Source organism: Calidris pugnax, unplaced genomic scaffold (genome assembly GCF_001431845.1).
Source record: "Calidris pugnax isolate Ruff unplaced genomic scaffold, ASM143184v1 scaffold134, whole genome shotgun sequence".
Taxonomy (NCBI): Eukaryota; Metazoa; Chordata; class Aves; order Charadriiformes; family Scolopacidae; genus Calidris; species Calidris pugnax.
Window position 1 is genome coordinate 598,902 of NW_015090873.1, and position 18,691 is coordinate 617,592.

Below are 18,691 nucleotides of genomic sequence, written 5' to 3' on the forward strand. Positions count from 1 at the left end.
GCTGAGCGGGGAGGGGTGTGTGAGGGGGGGGGCGGTTATGGCTGACAGCGTGGTGCGGGCTCTGCTACCCCGCTACCGCCTTCTGCAGGGCCAGCCGCATCCCGCAGCTTCTTCTCTCGTCCCCGGGTGTCGTCCCGGTGCGTCCCCGCTCTCCCCTTCGGCCTCTCCGGGCTTTGCGTGTCAGTCGCACCCCGTCCGGGTGAGGCCTCCCACCTTCCCCTCCCTCAGTGCCCTCAGGTGGCCGCGGGGGCGGTGACCCCTTGGAGAGCCCGCAGGTATTTTCGGGCACCGCTGGCTTTCAACGCCCTTCGGCGGCTCTTTACCGGCCCGTCCCGCCGCTGCTCGCACCCGCAGGGGTTTGCCTTAATGGGGAGCCCCCTCCTCTCCTCTTCCCTCCCGGCCACGGTCCCCACCCTGGCCATGGGCCGCTTCTTGCCACCGCTTCCTTGAGCAGCCCCTTCCCATGCCTGAGGACCCTTTCCGTGTTGAAATTTTTCTTAATATCCATCCTAAACCTCCCCTGGTGCAACTTGAGGCCGTTTCCTCTTGTCCCATCGCCTGTTCCTTGGGAGAAGAGACCGACCCCCCCTGGCTACACTCTCAGGGGGTTGTCAAGAGCGAGAAGGTCTCCCCTCTCAGCCTCCTTTTCTCCAGGCCGAACACCCCCAGCTCCCTCAGCCGCTCCTCACAAAACTTGTGCTCCAGACCCCTCACCAGCTCCATGCCCTTCTCTGGCCGCGCTCCAGCCCCTCAATGGCTTTTGAGTAGTGAGGGGCCCCAAACTGGACGCAGCCCCTCCAGGTGGGGGCCCCCCGTGCCCCAACCTTTTTAAACTCTTCCATTGCAACGATTATACCCCCCGAGACTTTGCTGCCAATAAGGCTAAAAGAGGACAGCGCTGATTTTGGTGGCGCTGGGTCCCGATGGGCGGAGGGGGGGGAGTGTTCCGCCTCCCACCCCCAGGCTCCGGGCAGCCCGGTCCTCCCGGCCGCCAGGCGGCGCCCTCACCCGTGTACCCAGCAGTGCCCGGCGGGGGTGGCACCGCCTCCTCCCCGCCTGCAGGGGGCGCTGGCGCGGCCCGGCCGCCCCTCCCGGCGGAAGCGGAAGCGGCCCGGCGGGGCGGCTGGGCAGCATCGCCGCCGCGGAGCGCCGCGAGTACCGGGGTGGGTGAGGAACCCTCGTAAGGTCCGGGGTTTTCCCGGAGGAGGTGGCCTTCCGGGAGCGGAGCCGCCGCCTCCACCCCCTGGGGACCTGCTGGTACACCGTGGGGTGGGAGAAGGAGGGGGGGCTTGCCCTAGGTCGGCCTGGTTTTCCGCCCCCGGCCGGGCCTGCCCGCCGCCCCCGGCGGTGGAGGAGCCTGGGGTCTGCCCGCTTCCTCCGGCCTTCGCCCCGCTCAGGCCCGGCCTGCTCCTCCGGCGGGTACGAGGCGTCTGTACCCAGCAGTGCCCGGCGGGGGTGGCACCGCCTCCTCCCCGCCTGCAGGGGGCGCTGGCGCGGCCCGGCCGCCCCTCCCGGCGGAAGCGGAAGCGGCCCGGCGGGGCGGCTGGGCAGCATCGCCGCCGCGGAGCGCCGCGAGTACCGGGGTGGGTGAGGAACCCTCGTAAGGACCGGGCTTTTCCCGGGGGAGGTGGCCTTCCGGGAGCGGAGCCGCCGCCTCCACCCCCTGGGGACCTGCTGGTACACCGTGGGGTGGGAGAAGGAGGGGGGGCTTGCCCTAGGTCGGCCTGGTTTTCCGCCCCCGGCCGGGCCTGCCCGCCGCCCCCGGCGGTGGAGGAGCCTGGGGTCTGCCCGCTTCCTCCGGCCTTCGCCCCGCTCAGGCCCGGCCTGCTCCTCCGGCGGGTACGAGGCGTCCTGCGGCGTTGTGGTGTCGGAGGGTGCCCCGGGGTGGCGTGAGGGATGGGGCGGCCTCTCTTTGTCGGCTGCAGGCAGGTGGAAACTAAACGCTTCTCTTGGCAGGAAGGTGGCTGCGGTGGAGATCCCGCAGCGATCTCTTGGGAGGCACATCCTCGCCTTACCCTGGGCTAACATCACCCTGGCGGGTGGCAGTTCTCGCTCTCGTTCGCTCATTAAAGTCTGCTGCTTTTCGGCTTTTATCTCTTTTCTTGGGAGGGGAGTGTGAGAAGTAGGTCGGGTTAAGGCATGCCAGCGTCTGGGAGTAGGTGGGGAAGGGAGTTTTTTCTTCGTTGGAGTTCTGCAAATTCGATAGGAGTTTTCTGATTCAGGTTTGGGGTCTCGTTCTCAGTCACTAATGCTGAGCAGAGCACCGTTCTGTGGATGGGTTTGCACTGTCCTTCCAGTTTTACAGGGCTGTTTAACTTGTGCCACGTTTTTGTGTTGTAAATAGATGAGATGAAAGACCTGGGTTTGTTGTGTTTGCATTGTCAAAGGTGGAACCAAACTTTTAGTCCGGACTTGCCCTGCTTTGCTTTTAGCAGTTTGTGCTAAAATGGGTTTGGTCCGAGGTGTGGGTCCAAGGTCTGGTTTTCACTTGTCTGTGACGAGGTATCTCAGCTGCTGTATAGAGCAGCAGGAGAGCCAGTCCTCCAGAGAGCTTTGTCTCAGGCAGCTGTGCTGCACAAGCCTGTGCCTTGAGGTTCAGTGTCCTTTCATGCCTGTTTGCTCAATGGGAATGCTTTATTTAATCCATATAAATGTTTTTGTTAGGCTCGGACCACCAAACTCTGCCCTAGCAGTGTGCAAAACAGCTGTGCAGCTTTTTTGTTCCATATATAGCAAAAAATATCTCTTTTGGAGGATTGACAATCCTTACACCTTGGGCGCTCTGCTGGCAGGAGTTTATAGCTTGGATCTTTTTGGAGCTACCCTCAGCTCTGGGATTTACAGTGGAAAGATTCTGTTTCCCCTTGCCAGACATCTGGGCTGTTAATTCCAGCTCAGATATACTTTGTAAAACACAGCTGACTGCAGGAAGAGGTATCTGCGAAATTCAGGAGGATAAGACTTATGCTGCAGATAAATCAAGTTGGAAAATGCTTTTTTTCACTCTGGCCTTTTCCTTCTGGTAGCACCCAACTCTTGTGGAAGAGCATCATCCATACATTATTTGTAATTATATTCCTGAGATGATACGGTAATGATGATCATTGCTAGAACCTTCCAAGCTTTGTTTGAAAGGAGGCATGAACAAACCCAAAAATTCTGAGAGCATAATGGGGTAAGGGCATGCAGTTACCTTGGCCCATCGAGTATGGTCTGGTGGTTCCACATCAACTAGATCATTGCTAGAACCTTCCAAGCTTTGTTTGAAAGGAGGCATGACATTGCTAGACCCTTCCAAGCTTTGTTTGAAAGGAGGCATGAACAAACCCAAGAAATTCTAGGAGCATGATGGGGTAAGGGCATGCAGTTACCTAGGCCCATCGAGTATGGTCTGGTGGTTCCACATCAACTACTAATATTGTTGGCAGCTATTGTTGTCCCAGATCTTGCTACAGCCCTAATCATCCCCCATTCTGATATCAGTTATAGCGAGGAGATATTCTTGCATTCACAGAAAGGAAGAGGCAGGTAGGAGCTTAATGGGGATGAATTTATCCATTCCAGGAACTGAAATGAGTAGTTGGTATGTGGAGGAGGTGGGAGAGTCAAACAACAAGAAGTCTGTGTGGCTCTATAAAGTTCTTAGTCCCACTTGGAAAGACTGAGTGTTGGCAGCCCATTTTCCACAGCAGAAATCTCTTTCCTAGTCCTTTAATTCTGCTGGTTTTTTGTTTTGCTTTTTTTTTTTTTTTCTCCCCACCATGAACTGGTGGTTTTCTTGTAGCAGTTTTGCTCTGATGTGTTTTGGGAGTGTGCAGTGGACGTTTGCTGGGCTGTTGGAAGGCAATGCTGAACTTCTGCTACTCTGTTCTTCCAGAAACATGCAACATGGCAGCAGCCATGGAAACTGAACAGCCGGGCCTTGAAATCTTTGAAACTGCGGGCCGTGAGGAGCAGGTCCAGAGAGAGGAGCAGCCAAAACTGGAACCTTTCTATGTAGAGAGACATTCCTGGAGCCAGCTTCGGAAACTGCTCACAGATACGCGGAAGTATCATGGGTACATGATGGCAAAAGCCCCTCATGACTTCACGTTTGTGAAGAAAAATGATCCTGAGGGACCTCACTCTGATAGGATCTACTATCTGGGTAAGCTTCCTGCGACAGCCTGTGCATTGACTGAACACTCACTGCAGAGGCTGTTCGGGTTTGACTGTTCTTGAGAGCTCGGTGTTTCTGGCAGTTAAATCAGAACGTGTTTCAGGCCAGATTGGCTGGTCAGATGTCATGATCGTGATCATTCAAACTTGCTGTGTGATCTCCCACAGAAATGGTGTGGTGGAGGTGACCCATTGGGCCTGGGGGAGCTGGAAAAGAACTGTGAAATGTCTTTTGGGCATGTTCCCTAGGACATGTTAAGTCTGTTTGGTCCATTTTCCAAGTACGATATCCCCTCTCCAAAGCCTATGTCAGTTTATCTCCTTACTCGTAGTTACAACTAGTGGGTAGAACTTTTTTCTCCTTTGGAGTTTCCTTCCAAAACAGAAATATAATGTTTGAAGTCCTTTGTGCCTCAGCTACTGATGGAGTAGGTTTTCCAGGGATTCTGGAGGCAATAAATAGCAGTGTAGAGTGCAGGCAGCTTAAAGAGATGTTTTTCTCAATGTTTTTGGTTTTGATAATGAAGAACTTAAAGTAATTTATTGTTCTTGGCCTCAGTGCCTCACTTCTGCATTGTTTCAGTAATTAGTGTTCATTTGATATATATGCATTTCTGTATTGTAGCTGTGCTTGAAGTGATTTGCCACTCTAAGTGACACTGTGAGCAACCTTCTGTGTGGCTTTTTGGAGCAGGCCTTGTGGTAGAGGAATGCTTTTGTCAAAAGCTCCACCAGCTGAACAGAAATTCATGGAAGCCTGGGTCAAGGGGAGAAGCAATAACCAGAGCAAAGGCTTAGGAGCCAGAACCACAAAGGGCCACGAAGATGATGGGAGGGCTGGAGCCCCTCTGCTCTGAAGACAGGTTCAGAGAGCTGGGGTTGTTCAGCCTGGGGAAGAGAAAGCTCCAGGGAGACCTTAGAGCCCCTTCCAATATCTGAAGGGAGATACAGGAGAGCTGGAGGGGGACTCTTTGTCAGGGAGTGCAGTGATAGGACAAGGGGTAAGGGTTTTAAATTGAAAGAGGGGAGATTTAGATTAGACGCTAAAAATAAATTCTTTGCTGTGAGGATGGTGAGACACTGGCCCAGGTTGCCCAGAGAAGCTGTGGCTGCCCCATCCCTGGAGGTGTTCAAGGCCAGGCTGGATGGGGCTTTGAGCAACCTGGTCTAGTGGGAGGTGTCCCTGCCCAGGGCAGGGGGTTGGAACTCCATGATCTTTAAGGTCCCTTCCAACTCTAACCATTCTGTGATTCTATGTTCTAGCCCCATTGCTTGCTGCTTAGGCTTGTTGCTTAAGCTCTGATTTGTGATTCCCAGAGTCTTTGCGTGTGCTGGGCAGTGACATAGTCAGAAAGCTGCTGATTTATCTCTTTTTCCCCTTTTCAGAGGATGGAGATAATAATCCTTGAGTGATGCTGAGTTCAGGCATGTTGAGGGTGGGTTAAGGGTGCTCCCAGCTGAAAGGAGCTCTGGTTTCCCATGTGCCACTTCCTGAGCTATAGGTCAGGCTTGGCCTTCCCTGGGGCACATCTGGCACCCTCTGAGCTGATCCCCCTGTGCCTTGGCAGGAGCTTTTGGGAATCTGAGTAACACTGAGGGAGAAGAGCAGGAAAGGGACATTCAAACCTTCCTAAAGACGCATTGTCTTTGAAACACGAGCTGCATCGTGCTCTATTGTCAGCCAGGAGAACTGACAGACAAACTGTCCTTGATTTTAAAAGCTTATAAAATAAAAGGGCTCCCAGTCTTCAAGAAGACCGAAATACGCTTCAGGCAGCATGGGGTAAGCCTGGGTGTATTTCCTTGTTCTCTGTCTTGTCTGTGAGTTGAATCTCTGTGAAGCAGGGAATTCCCAGAGCACGGCCGCAGTGCAGAGGCTGTCAGTACTTCCTCTGCTAGGAAGGGCCTGTGAAACTGTTCCTTGGTATCCTTTGAGAGTGTTTGGATTATTAACAGAATGCTAATGTACTTTTTTTTCTTTTTTCTTCTCACTTTCACAATAGCAATGTCTGGGGAGAACAGGGAGAACACGCTCTTCTACTCCGAAATTCCCAAAACTATAAACAAAGCTGCCGTCTTGTTGCTTTCCTGGAAGCCTCTGTTGGATCTTTTTCCGGTGGGTCCTGATTTCTCTCTTGCTTCTTGGCACCACAGCAAGTACACAGGCTTTGGGGTTGCACCTATAAGCAACCTGTCGTTAAGGTTGGGAGTTTATGGTCTGAAATGTTTTAAGATTCTCCTTGCACTTGGCTAATTCCGCAGCCATCTCAAAAACAAGCACAGCTTTTCTCTGCAATGTTTGGAGCTACAGCCCTTGTGCATCATAAAAACCGTGTGTGCTGGATGATTCCTCCTTTGCTGTCAGAGATTGCAAGGGCTAATTTGCATCAAATTCTCTGCTGTGAGATCCTGGGGATTGCCAAAGGAGCTTGTAGTCTCCAGTAATCACTGTCTTGCAGGGGAAAGTGATGAGCCCCCCTGAGGATCAGTCAGTGGCTCCATGACTCATGCTGGAGCAGAGGATCCCTTGCCCACTCACGGGGACGCGTGTCCCCCTTTTCACCTCCATGTATAGGAAGCCCACACCAGTCCCACCCCATGCACTGAGGTGGAATTAGGTGTGTTTTTTCCCCGTGTGATTTCCTGAGGCTGTCAGCCAGGCATAAAATTCATGCTGAGCTCTCCTCCCACCAGACCAGTCACCGTGTATCTTTGCAGAAGTTTGCAAAGACTCTCCTGCTCGTTCTAGAAATAACAGACCTTCTGTCTGATCTTTCTTACACCAGTGAATACTGGAAATAATGCCAGCCTCGCTATGGGAGAAGTGGCTGTCATCAGTATTTCACTGGAAATAACGCCAGCCTCGCTATGGGAGAAGTGGCTGTCAGGTTTACAGTTGTGTAGGATCCCATGGTGGCCTGCACCTACAAGTGCTGGTGGCAGAGGGACAAGCAGGAGTGGGCTTCTAGCCGCCAGCAGGATTCTGGAGGAGGAGGGTGTCTGTACAGCCATCTGCTCCTGGAAGCCTGGCACGCAGAGACGCTCTGAGGGTGTAGTCAGACACACAGAGCAGAGGTGTTGATTCTGCTTCTCTGCCCCTATTCAGGCCATCCTGGACTATGGGATGTACTCTCGGGAAGAGGAGTTGCTGCGGGAGAGGAAGCGAATCGGCACCATTGGGATCGCCTCTTACGATTACCACCGGGAAAGCGGCACCTTTCTGTTTCAGGCTGGGAGTGGAATTTATCATGTAAAAGATGGAGGCCCTCATGGATTCACGGTGAGTTTACTCCTCTCTCCTCCTGTCTCACTCAGGACTGGAAGCTCCTTTGGCTTGGAGTTAAAGCAAAAGAGCACGATCATTGGTTATTAGGATTATCATCAGTTATTAGGATGTACTAGCATCCTGATGGACCCCAGGATGCCATTGGCCTTCTTGGCTACAAAGGCACATTGCTGGTTCATGGTCATCCTATTGTCCACCAGGCCCCCAACCTGTACTGGTACATGGGGTTATTTCTCCTTAGGTGCAGCACCCTACACTTGCCTTTGTTGAAGTTCATCAGGTTCCTCTCTGCCCAACTCTCCAGCCTGTCCAGGCTCCTCCACCAGCTGAGTTAAGAAGTTATCATCAATACACTGGAGGAACCTCCTGTACTCCTGGTGATTGAAGTCCCCCATGAGAACTAAGGCCTGCAATGCAAGCCTTCAAAAAGATCTCCTTTGCTGATCCTTTTTGCCAGAATTCCCTCCCCCAGTGCGGACTTACCTTCACTGGAGCTGGTCTGTCTTGGTGGTCTCTCTCTTTTGTTGGATTTTCATGAGCAGCAATGCCAATAAAAAGCCACACAAAGGCTCCATGCTCTTTCCTGTAGTCAGAAGTCACATCAGAAGCAGCTTTTGTTCCCAAGCTGTGGTTTAGGGTCACTGTTCAGCACTCAGTGCTGTGTGTGTGTTACAAGATTTGGCTGTGTGACTTTCAGAACAAGCAGTGTTTACTCTGCTGGTGCTGAAGTTGAACTTCAAAGCTGAAATACTTTCTTATTGTTATAACAAATGCCTGATGTCTGTCTCACCCTGTTGTCAGGGGGAATTTACTGTACCCTGAGTTGCTTTTGGAGGACAAGATTGTATGTCCTGCCAGCCCCTATTTAGGGTGCTGTTTTTAAGAGCGTGCCAGGCTTCCCTAGACAAGCTGCCTTCTGATTTATGGCTAATCCTCAGCACTGCTGAATGAGGCCCTGGTGGGGTCTGTGCAACCATGGGAGAAGCACAACTTTCCCTATAAAATATCTGCATAATATTTTTCCTCTGTTTAAAATTGATAAGATTCCTCTGTTGCAAAACCTGTATATCTGAAGTTGGTGTCCACACTACGGTGGTGTTAGAGACCTTCTGGTAGCCCAGTTTAGTTTCTGTAATTAATTGTCCATGTGTTATCATTGTTTCCTGTGTTTTCTTTTTTTTTTTTCTTTCAAACAGCAACAGCCTTTAAGACCCATTCTGGTAGAGACCAGTTGTCCAAATATCCGTATGGATCCCAAGCTTTGTCCTGCTGATCCAAATTGGATTGCGTTTATCCATAGCAATGATATCTGGATATCTAATATAGAAACCAGAGAAGAAAGGAGGCTAACGTTTGTGCACAATGGTAATGCATCCTCAATGAAAATTTCTGCACCTCCTCTGCACTTGTTCTTGCTAGACTGAATTAAGCAGTGGCAGTAGGGGTTCTTCTGGGGGAATGGACACGGTTTCCACCTTGTTTGTCACGTTCTGCGTGTTTCTTCTAGTGCAAATATTGTGGGATGATCCTTTTCCCTGCACTGTGGAATCTGGCAGAGTGAGTTATTTGTTGAATAAATATGGAAGGGCTCTTCTGCCGAAACACAGCACATTCCTTTTCACTGGAACAGCCTTTTCTGTGTGGAGGAGCTGTGGGCGGAATAGAGCTGAAGGAAAGTTTCTGTCAGTGAAATCAGGCTGCAGGCCTCTCAGAAGCAATACAGGCACTTTCTGAATAGCCATGTGGCTTCTGCTGGCCCCTCATACTCTGTAACTTAGGTCCTCTCTTCTTGCCCTTTCCAAATCTGTTTTAGACAGATGTATCCTGGAGGAAGGAAAATGGGAAATAGCGGATAAAACGCTTTTCAAAAATTGATGGTGTGTTGTATTTTAATCATGCTTTGTATTTGAGCTGTATCATTTAAATTCTAGTTAAATTAAAAATTCTGACACTTTACAATAATGCTTTATCTTATTTAAATGTTAAATATTAAAATATTATGTAAGTACATTAAAAATAAACTGTAGCAATGACTCCTTCTCAGATGATAATTATTTATGGAGTGCTGCTAAGTTACCTCCAGGGTAACAGGAAAAATATTGAAGCCCTATGGATATGTCATCATGTTGAGATGTTATGTAAGTCTGTTGCTTTCAGTTTGTACAGTGAATGAAATACTGATGCTTTCATTTTTCTGAATCATTTTCTGATATTTTCCATTTCAGTTGTTCAGAAAGGTTTGGGGTTGTTTTGTTTTGTTTTGTTTTTTCTTTGAGCTTTAAAAGTTATGGTTCCAATTCACAGAGCTCAGGTATACAGAATGTTTTCTTTCTTCAATTAGTACATAGAAAATTGAGAGACTAATTGGGTAGGAATAAGAAGGGTGGATCACTTTTCTAAAAGAAGTTGCCATGTCAGAGAGGAATAGATCCTCTCTAAGTAAATCAACAGAGCACAGCAGAAGCAGAGAACAAATCTGCTGAGAAATCAGATTTATTATCGTGTAATTGTTCCCGGGGGGCAAACTTGGGCCGTGTTTAGGATAATGCAGAACTGCTTTGATTCACCAGTACATCATGAACTGATTCTTTCGTGTCTTTTTTTAGACCTGGCCAGTGTTGAGGAGGATCCAAAATCTGCTGGCGTGGCTACTTTCGTGCTGCAGGAGGAATTTGACAGATACACTGGCTACTGGTGGAGCCCAAAGGCCCAGCCAAGTAAGTATGGTGGATCCAGTGTGTCTGACAGGCACAAGGAGAGCCCCTCCCTGCTGTGCTGTCCCGTGCAGAGTTATTTTTTTCTCTTACTTGTCTTTATGCAAGATAAGAACCTTATACTCATAGCTCCTTATGAACTGTCTGCAGTGATGGGCATGTTACAGCGACCTTGTGAACTGTTACTGGGGGAAGAGACTTTCCTTCTCGCAACAGTGGTAGGAGTTGTAAGAGTCTTAGTGTTTGGCTTAATGAAACATAAAATCCAACAAAGTCTGGGATTTTCTTCATCCTTCCAACCTGCTTGTGCTCCCAAGGGAGTACTGATGTCTGCATTAACTGCTGATGAGAGGTGTTCTGACCAGAAATTTTTAATTCATTTACAGCAATGAATGGGGGTAAAGTTCTTCGAATTCTTTATGAAGAAAATGATGAGTCAGAGGTGGAAATTATTCATGTCACATCGCCCATGCTGGAGACAAGAAGAACAGATTCTTTCCGGTACCCCAAAACTGGTGAGACCCTGATACCTTACATCTCTGTTTCTGGGAGACTCATATTTTATTCCATGTGCGGCACAGCAGTGACTCTCCTTGCCTGGAGCAGAGGGTTGTTGGAGAGGTGTTGAGTAGGCTTTGGATTGGTGTCCAGGTGGTGGAAATGTGTTTTGGGGACTGCTGCTGGGGAGGTTACATTAGTCACTGGTGACTGCTGATATTCCAGCCATGTGGTTACTCAGAGCTCAGAGTCTGGGTGTCTCGGGAGTTGGCGGAAACTCTATCTGATTGTCACTATTTTGGAGCTGCTGTCTTGGATCCTGGCAGATCCGAGTCGTTGAGGAGTAGATTCTCATGGCAGCCCTGTGTCTCTGAGGGAATAGCTGCAAAATTATGACCTTTTGATTTTTCGGGAGGGTTTCTGTTTAGCTGCTGGCAGTGCCCTCACAGTTTAAGTTTTGAAGGACTTCTGGTCTCTGTGATTGTTGTTCAAAGTTCAAGAACAAACTCGGCATGGTTACAGGGTGCTGGAAAAAACCCTGTTGTTACATTTTCAAACAGTATATGGTCTGGAGGCTTCAGCAGTAAAGGGGTGAGGGCAGGCTAGAGGCATATCAAGTGGAATCAGGAAAGCAGGACTTATGCAGACGTGCTGGGGACCAATTCACTGGCGTGTGTCAGGTGCGTGGGGCAAATCTGAACAGTCTGTCCTTTGTTCTTCTGAGATTTCCCTGCTGTTACAGCAGAGCACATTGCTCACAGATGACAGTGGTTCCCTGCAGAATTCATTCAGATCTTGTGGATTTCCTCATCCACTGGGAAAAGTTTTCTGGTTATGATCATGATTTACTACTTGTTTCAAGGAGGAAGAAAGGCTTGGTGTTAGCCTGGGGAAAGAGATATGACTCCTCACGGGTTTTTCAGCGCTCGTGTACACCCAGATTTCTGAGGGTATTTTGTCATAGCTTTGCTCAATGCTACATTTCAGCAGTTTAGGAAAACAAGCCAATGAAAGCCCAAATCCCTTTAAAAAAAAAAAAAACCAAACACCTAGGTTTTAATCTCTGGGCCTTCACTTCCAGTCTGAGCAGCAGGGGCAATAACCCTTTTCTGTGGGTTGTTATGAGGGCAAAGCTTGAAGTAGTGGAGAAAATTCTTCCCAGGGAGAAGGTAAGTACTTAAATTGGCCAGCACTGTGGCCTGAGGCAAGTTGTTTCACCTCAGTGCATCAGTTTTTGTAAATAAACCAGGTTGATGAAGTGGGAGTACTTCCCAGCAGCATGGAGAATATTCAGAGTACGTGGAATTTGCCACGTGTGGCTTCTTGTGGATCAACTGGCAGCAGCTTTATTCTTTACAAAAATCTCCACTTTTGCTGTAGAGCAGGCCCTGACATTTAGCACTGCAGGATGAGTTGCAGCTTTGTGCTGGCTTTTGTAGAGAGTTCTCTTGAGATTTTCATTGTTCAACACAAATACGTAGCTTTGTCATCTTCACTACGCTAGTCATGGCAATAGGTTTTTAAAAGAGAGTTGCTCTAATTTCCAAAGATGCTTTTTAGCACTGGGTCACTTCTTATGCATGACCTCAAGAATAACAGCCAAAGACTAAACCAAAGGTTGCTTTGCCATCCTGATCACTCCTAAGCATTTATTTCCAGCTAGTCCATGCATCCTTTGTGGGAGGGAAGACTGGCTGGGGCTGTGACAGTAGCATGGCTCTTGATCAGATCTGTTGCAGGATTATATCCACTGAGTCTGCCCCCTGTTTGCAGTCTTTCTCCCTGCCTCATTCTGTGCTGTCTCTCACACGTGCAAGCAGGCTATTTGATCAAAGAGCATTCTGCTGTTTGCCTTTTCCAGTTCTCTGTGAGTAACACCACAGTAATCCACAGTTCGTCTGCCCTCTTGGAAGCAAACAATGGGTGCCTGACTGCTAACATCTGTTTTTATAGGTACAGCAAACCCAAAGGTCACTTTCAAGATATCTGAAGTGACAATCAACGCGGAAGGCAGAGTAAGTTCTATGTTCTGCTTGTTTTCCAAACAAATATCATTTCTGTGGTTGGTTTTTTTTTTTTCCAACAAATATCATTTCTGTAGTTTTTGTTTGTTTTGTTTTTTTTTTGATACAATTCATTTTCCAGCTCAGTACAAATAAACTTTTCTTGGTTGATAGAGCTTAACAGCTTCTCTGGAGGCAGTACACTTGGCTGATTCCTCTGCGGATACTCGGTGTCTGTGTGTACAGCAGTATTTGTCAAGGCTGTGCTTTCCTTCCCTACCGCTGGTTTATGAACTCAGCTGCAGAGCAGAATATTCTAGGTGTGGATGGTTAGACCTCCTTATGTGACAGATCTCTTGATTGGCTACAGATATTGGGAAAATTCGATTGCAAAAAGAATATATCACCTTACAAAAGCATGGACATATGGAAAGAGATGAACTTTGCTTTCACCCTGGGATTTTTTAACAGATGCAGAAATTTCCATTGCTCAGTCCAAGATCTTCAGACAGTTGGGAAATTAATCTTACCAAACAGATACAGTAACAGCCATGCATTAGTGGGATTCTATCTACTCTTGAGCTGCTTGAGCCATGGAGTCACCTGCTGGGATAGCGTGGCTGACATCAGCCAGCAAAGGCAGGGAAAGCTGTCACAACCCTCGGGGTACCTCTGTGACTCGTTCCCAGTCCCAGCAGGGACAGAGTGCAGAACTGCATAGCATGAATTAGAACCATTTGATAACTGGATGTCATGCAGGATGTTCAACATCTACTGATGAAAACACCTTACAAAATAGCTCGGAACAAATCACCTCCCCTTTACGTGGGGAGACTGAGTGTTCAAGTGACTTGTCCGAGACGAGCGATGGATTTGTGAGCAGCATCCAGATTTCTCAAGTCCCAGCCCTGGCTGTGCTGGTGTCTGGCTACAAATGGGGTTGAATCCCCTGTGCTGCAAAGGCTGACCCAATCTAAATTGGCTGAGCCTGCACAGAAGAAGTCTTCTGTGTCCAGACTCTCTCATCGTGCATGAAAACTGGTTGTGGGGGTTCATCTCAGTGTCACTGAATTGCTGCTTTGTCAACAGATTGCAGATGTTGTGGATAAAGAGCTAGTTCAGCCCTTCGAGATCCTCTTTGAAGGAGTAGAGTACATTGCTAGAGCTGGGTGGACGCCAGAAGGAAAATAGTGCGTATGTTAATCCTGTCTCTGCTTAGAGGGTTTGGGGCACTACAGTTAGAAGCAGAATGTAGTGGTCTCTTGTCTTCTTCAAGCTTAAGCCTGCTTTCATTTTTACATTGCTACCCACTTAATTTGTGCAAAGGGGGCGATTTTTCCAAAAGCCAAAACGGAGTCCTCCTTGCCTCTTTCTCTGGTACCTGGCCCTGCTGCTTTGGTATCGGGCACTCGCAGCCTTTGATGTATGTGTCCTCTCAGCATCCCTCTGAGAGAGAGTGCAGTGCTATTGTCCCCATTTTACAGATGGGGAACTGAAGCCCAGAGAGGCTAAGTGACCTGCCATGGGTCACACAGGAAGTCTGTGGCTGAGGAGAGAAATGAGCCCAGGTCCCCCAGGCCCTAGGCTAGCGCCCTAACCACTGGACCATCCTTGCTGACCAGACTTACTGATCAGAAAACGTGCTGTAAGTGCTACTTACATTTGCATGTCATTTTTAACCCTGTAGATGATGTAGTACAGTGTTTCTAACTTACCAGAAGCTTCTCCAGAATTGCACTTCTCCAGTTCTTGAATCTAAAGATGGATTTCACCTTTTTAATTTATTCTCCCCTCTCCCCCCCGCAAAATGTGGAAGAAATTCAGGGACACATTTGCTCCATTATCTTGCTTTTTGAGGGATTATTGTTAGAGTTACATGTAAAGCCATCAGACGTATGGCGAGGTCTGTGGCCAGTCCATTTAGGTGCCCAGGTATTATTCTCTGTCAGGTATAGATTTAAAATATTAGTGTTTTCACAAGTATCCTGAATTTTAAATTTAAATTTTTTCTGCTTTGTTATTCCCTCTGATTTTTCCATTCTCCTTCTCCCCTAAAGCACAATTCAAATCTGGGAGAATAGAATTAATTAAACTTTTGAACCGGCAGTGCTTATGCAAAATCGAAATGAAGTGAAATAAGTTGGTGTGTTGTGGAAGAGATTTGTTTATGTGGGTGAAATTTTACATGTGGCTTTGTGCTTAATCTGAAATCGAACATTCTTGACTGCCTCAAAATGCTTAGTGCTAATGAGTGTCTGTTGAGATTTTCAGACCTGTCTAATATTCATGGTTGCATGTTATTTTCTCTAATATCTTGTCTCCTCACCAGCATCTGGTCCATCTTACTGGATCGCTCCCAAACTCGGCTTCAGATAGTCTTGATCCCTCCTGCATTATTCATCCCCACAGAAGATGATGCAATGGAAAGACAGAAACTTATCGATGCTGTACCAGATTCTGTTACACCTTTCATTATTTATGAAGAAACAACAGACATCTGGATAAATGTAAGAATTTGAATTTCGGCCTTCTCTGGCAGTTTGCTGTTCAAGGCCCTGTTTGTAGCCCTTGAGCAGCGTTGGTGTTAGTGTGCTGCCTGGGAGAATATTCCCATTGTGCAAGTTCTGTGTGTATTCTGTGCTTCCTGATGAAAAGAGCTCACAGTATGTAGAGAACAGAGAGGTTTGGGATGTGAAAGCAGAACTAGGAGTGGAGCCCAGGGCTCTGGGGTTCCAAGGCTGCCCCTTGGCTGCAGCGTTAGCCATTGACACCCTCTGGCTTCTTGGTGCTAGTTGTTCAGCAACAGCAATGCCAACAAAGATGTATCTAGGTGATACTGGGTGAAAAAGTCCCAAGAGCCTGCTAACAGTTACTGAAACCCCTCCTTAACTACATGTGGTCTGATGAAATAAATTCATGTGCAGTGTTCTGGGAGGTGTGCCCCAGGGCCTCTGCGGTGAGACCGGACACCCGTGTGCTAGGCTAATACTGTAAAAACGAGTGCTGTTCACACTTCTGCAGATAACAATCATTGTCCCTAAAATGACATCCCGTTGGAGGTGTGCCAGGGTGTGGGAAGCCCTGGGAACATCAATCACTGTCAGATGGTTGGATCTTTCAGCAGAGAGCATTTGCACAAAGCCTTCCAGTGACAGCGAGTGCTCTCTCTCATGCCATGTTTACTGTGTGGGTGGTTTCAGGATGCTGCAGTCAGTTGTTCTTTCTCTATTATTTTTACTGGCTGGTGTGGCTTTTGACTGACAACTCATAAATGCTCCCTTGTCCCTCAAAAGATTGCCCCTTGAAGTAAAAGCTGGCATTTTCATGATGGGAAAATGATGTCAGCTTATCTTTCTTTAAATAACCCTTCACCTGTGGGCTTCTAGACAGCACTGGTCAGAGGAGGCCACTCAACTCTGGCTGCTCTGGGTGGCTCTCACAAGCTGTCTGCAGAGCTGGGCCCACCTCTGTATCAAAGCTAGAAAGGCAGGTGCAGAAAAACTTCATCTGGTGGCCAGAAGTTAGGCTGGCACAAAGCCTGGTGCTGTGCAGCATATGTGGCCACTGTCTGCAGATGTCCCCTGGCTCATAAATGTAACTGGTCCTCCCAGTAAGGGACAGCACTGCACCCTGCTAACATGAACTGTGTGTTCTGTGTTGAGCAGTAAGAGGAACTCACCATGTGTGACTTCGGTCCCAAAGTCCTGCTGATAACAACTATCTGCTGCTCTGTCTCCGTAGATCCATGATATCTTCTATGTTTTCCCTCAAACCCGTGAAGATGAGATAGAGTTCATTTTTGCCTCTGAGTGTAAAACAGGATTCCGGGATATCTTCTACGTTTTCCCTCAAACCCGTGAAGATGAGATAGAGTTCATTTTTGCCTCTGAGTGTAAAACAGGATTCCGGCACCTCTACAAAGTCATCTCAGTTCTGAAGGAGAGCAAATATAAACGGTCGTCTGGAAGCCTCCCTGCTCCATGTAAGTGAAATTATTCTTTTGCTTTAACTGGGCATTTGCTGCCGACTACTGAGGAAATAAATCTCCTTCCAGGTGGCGGGAATTACTGTCTTATTGGAAACTCTTGCTGTTGTCCAGGGAAGCCCTTCACAGCACAGTCATTCCTCTTAAAATCGTGCGGGGTTATTCTGTATTCAGCATGCCTTAGTTTTAACCCTGATTCTTCCTCATGGGCTAGAGGTACAAAGTGTCAAACGATCAGATGGGAAAGAAGCTCCCTGTGATACTGGGAAATGCACTTAGTTGGCTTTTCCATGTCAACGTTGGGACCGTTTCTGTGCTGGCTTTGCCAGAGGTTAATCATTACAGCGTTAGCTTGGCTACCTCTGATGTGCAGGGTCCAGTGTATCTAATAAAGGCACGTTGGTTCAGGGCTTGATTTTGCAAGTAAAACCAACATAGTCCTTGTCAGCCTTTACAAGCAGATTGGTGGCAGAAAGGCTGACGAAGAGCGTGGTTTGAACACACTGTAAAAAAGGTCTCCCTGTCTGAGTGGGCCCATGTGTTAGTCCCTTCAAAAAGAATGTGTGTCCTTGGCAGCAAAACCTACGATATGACAAGTATTCAGAGAGTTCCTCTCTGCTCTTAAGAACAATCATGGTATTGCTGTGTAGACAGAGATGTCAGTAGGAGAAAATTATGGGCAGTGGTTGCAAATGGAAATGCAGCAAGAGTCATTTCAAGCAAAAAAATTCAAGGGCCACATCCTTCTGAGCTGCAGTCAAAGTTTGATCTTGCTGAGATGCACAATGCAGCTGTGTGCAAAGCTCCTGGAGTGGTTTTCCCACAGCATGTATTCTTTAATATGCAGTTACATGCTGTGATACTTAATTTACTTGGTCTGTGTTGAAGGCACTTACTGATCTCTGCCAGCGCAAAAAATACACCTAATATTACTAGAGGTCCTAGTTTCAGGCAACCAGGTGTTATTTCTTTCTTTTTTCCAGATAACATTATACCCTGGGTTGATAAGATTTCTCTTGAATGTACCTGACTGCTTTTTCTCACTAAATCCTCCTCATTCTAAGGGAAAGGAAACCATCTTATAAAAGCAGAGTTGTTCCCCACCCTGTTGCAAAATTCCCCATTGTTTCACACCTGAGATTCCCTTTGTACACCCATTTTTTTAGCATAATACTTCTATTTCTATGCAAGTGACAAAATACTTAAAAAAAAAAAAAAAGGCAAGCAAGCTGTCTGGGACTCAGATTGAATCCTGTGAATCCTTAAACATATACTTCACAGAATTTTAAATAGTACTAGCCCTAACGTCTGTCTGTGGAGCTGGCAGAGGTGTGAGTCTTCTGTGAAAACAGGTTACTCTTGGGTTTAGTCAAATTAAAACGCTTTGAAGGAACAAGTATTATTGTGACCACGTGTTTTGTAACGTGTAAAAGTGTAAAATCTCTGTTTGTATGTGGGTTATTTGCAGGTGACTTCAAGTGCCCCATCAAAGAGGAGATAGCAATCACCAGTGGGGAATGGGAAGTGCTTGGCAGACATGGATCCAATGTAAGTCTCTGCTCTTGCTACACGGATGTTCTGCAGGGAGGTGATGGCTGGGGCCTCACAAATCATGTTACATTAATGAGGCTCTGCTGCCTGAGAAGAGTGGACCTTGCCACTCCCTGCTATTGAGGTTGAACATATGTATCACGTGGGGTTTTTTTGGTCTACAGTGTACTTTCATCCTTCTCCACCTCTGATATGCTGTTCTGGACCATAAGGTCTGGTTTTGGCAGTGTGGGAAAGCAACACAGGCAACATTAGTTGGCTTTTCTTTTCCTGAGTGTTCCTGTGTGGGTCCGTGGCAACAAGGAGTTTTCCCCACTAAATTCAAAGCTTAAAGAGCAAAAATACGGTGAGGCAGCAGTGAGGAAATTCCATGTTTTGTGAGCAGCAGGATGCCATGGTGGTGTCCAACTGCTGTCCTGGAATAAAGAGACGCTTGTTGGAGGGATCAGCTTAAATCTATTAGTCCTGTCCTGTCTCTTTTTAGCCAGAATACACA

General features: G+C 47.8%; 1 protein-coding gene across 4 annotated transcripts in view; it reads left to right on the forward strand.

Moving 5' to 3' along the window:
* Nucleotides 1-1,154: 1,154 nt before the first annotated feature.
* The window catches only part of DPP8 (dipeptidyl-peptidase 8), a 30,981-nt gene continuing 13,444 nt past the window's right edge, over nt 1,155-18,691 (forward strand). For 2 of the 4 annotated variants that reach the window (XR_001412503.1, XM_014946129.1), the window contains exons 1-13: nt 1,527-1,583; nt 3,878-4,147; nt 6,162-6,274; nt 7,265-7,438; nt 8,641-8,809; nt 10,051-10,161; nt 10,545-10,673; nt 12,610-12,671; nt 13,749-13,849; nt 14,989-15,166; nt 16,401-16,440; nt 16,522-16,641; nt 18,113-18,192. Coding sequence is in view for 3 of the 4 variants with exons in the window: in XM_014946129.1 (XP_014801615.1) it covers nt 3,889-4,147; nt 6,162-6,274; nt 7,265-7,438; nt 8,641-8,809; nt 10,051-10,161; nt 10,545-10,673; nt 12,610-12,671; nt 13,749-13,849; nt 14,989-15,166; nt 16,401-16,440; nt 16,522-16,641; nt 18,113-18,192 (1,536 nt within the window). In the remaining variant the exon portion in view is untranslated. Of the gene's footprint in view, nt 1,164-1,526; nt 1,584-3,877; nt 4,148-6,161; nt 6,275-7,264; nt 7,439-8,640; nt 8,810-10,050; nt 10,162-10,544; nt 10,674-12,609; nt 12,672-13,748; nt 13,850-14,988; nt 15,167-16,400; nt 16,441-16,487; nt 16,642-18,112; nt 18,193-18,691 lie in introns of those variants that run through there. The other 2 variants (XM_014946130.1, XM_014946128.1) reach the window with 2 other exon arrangements.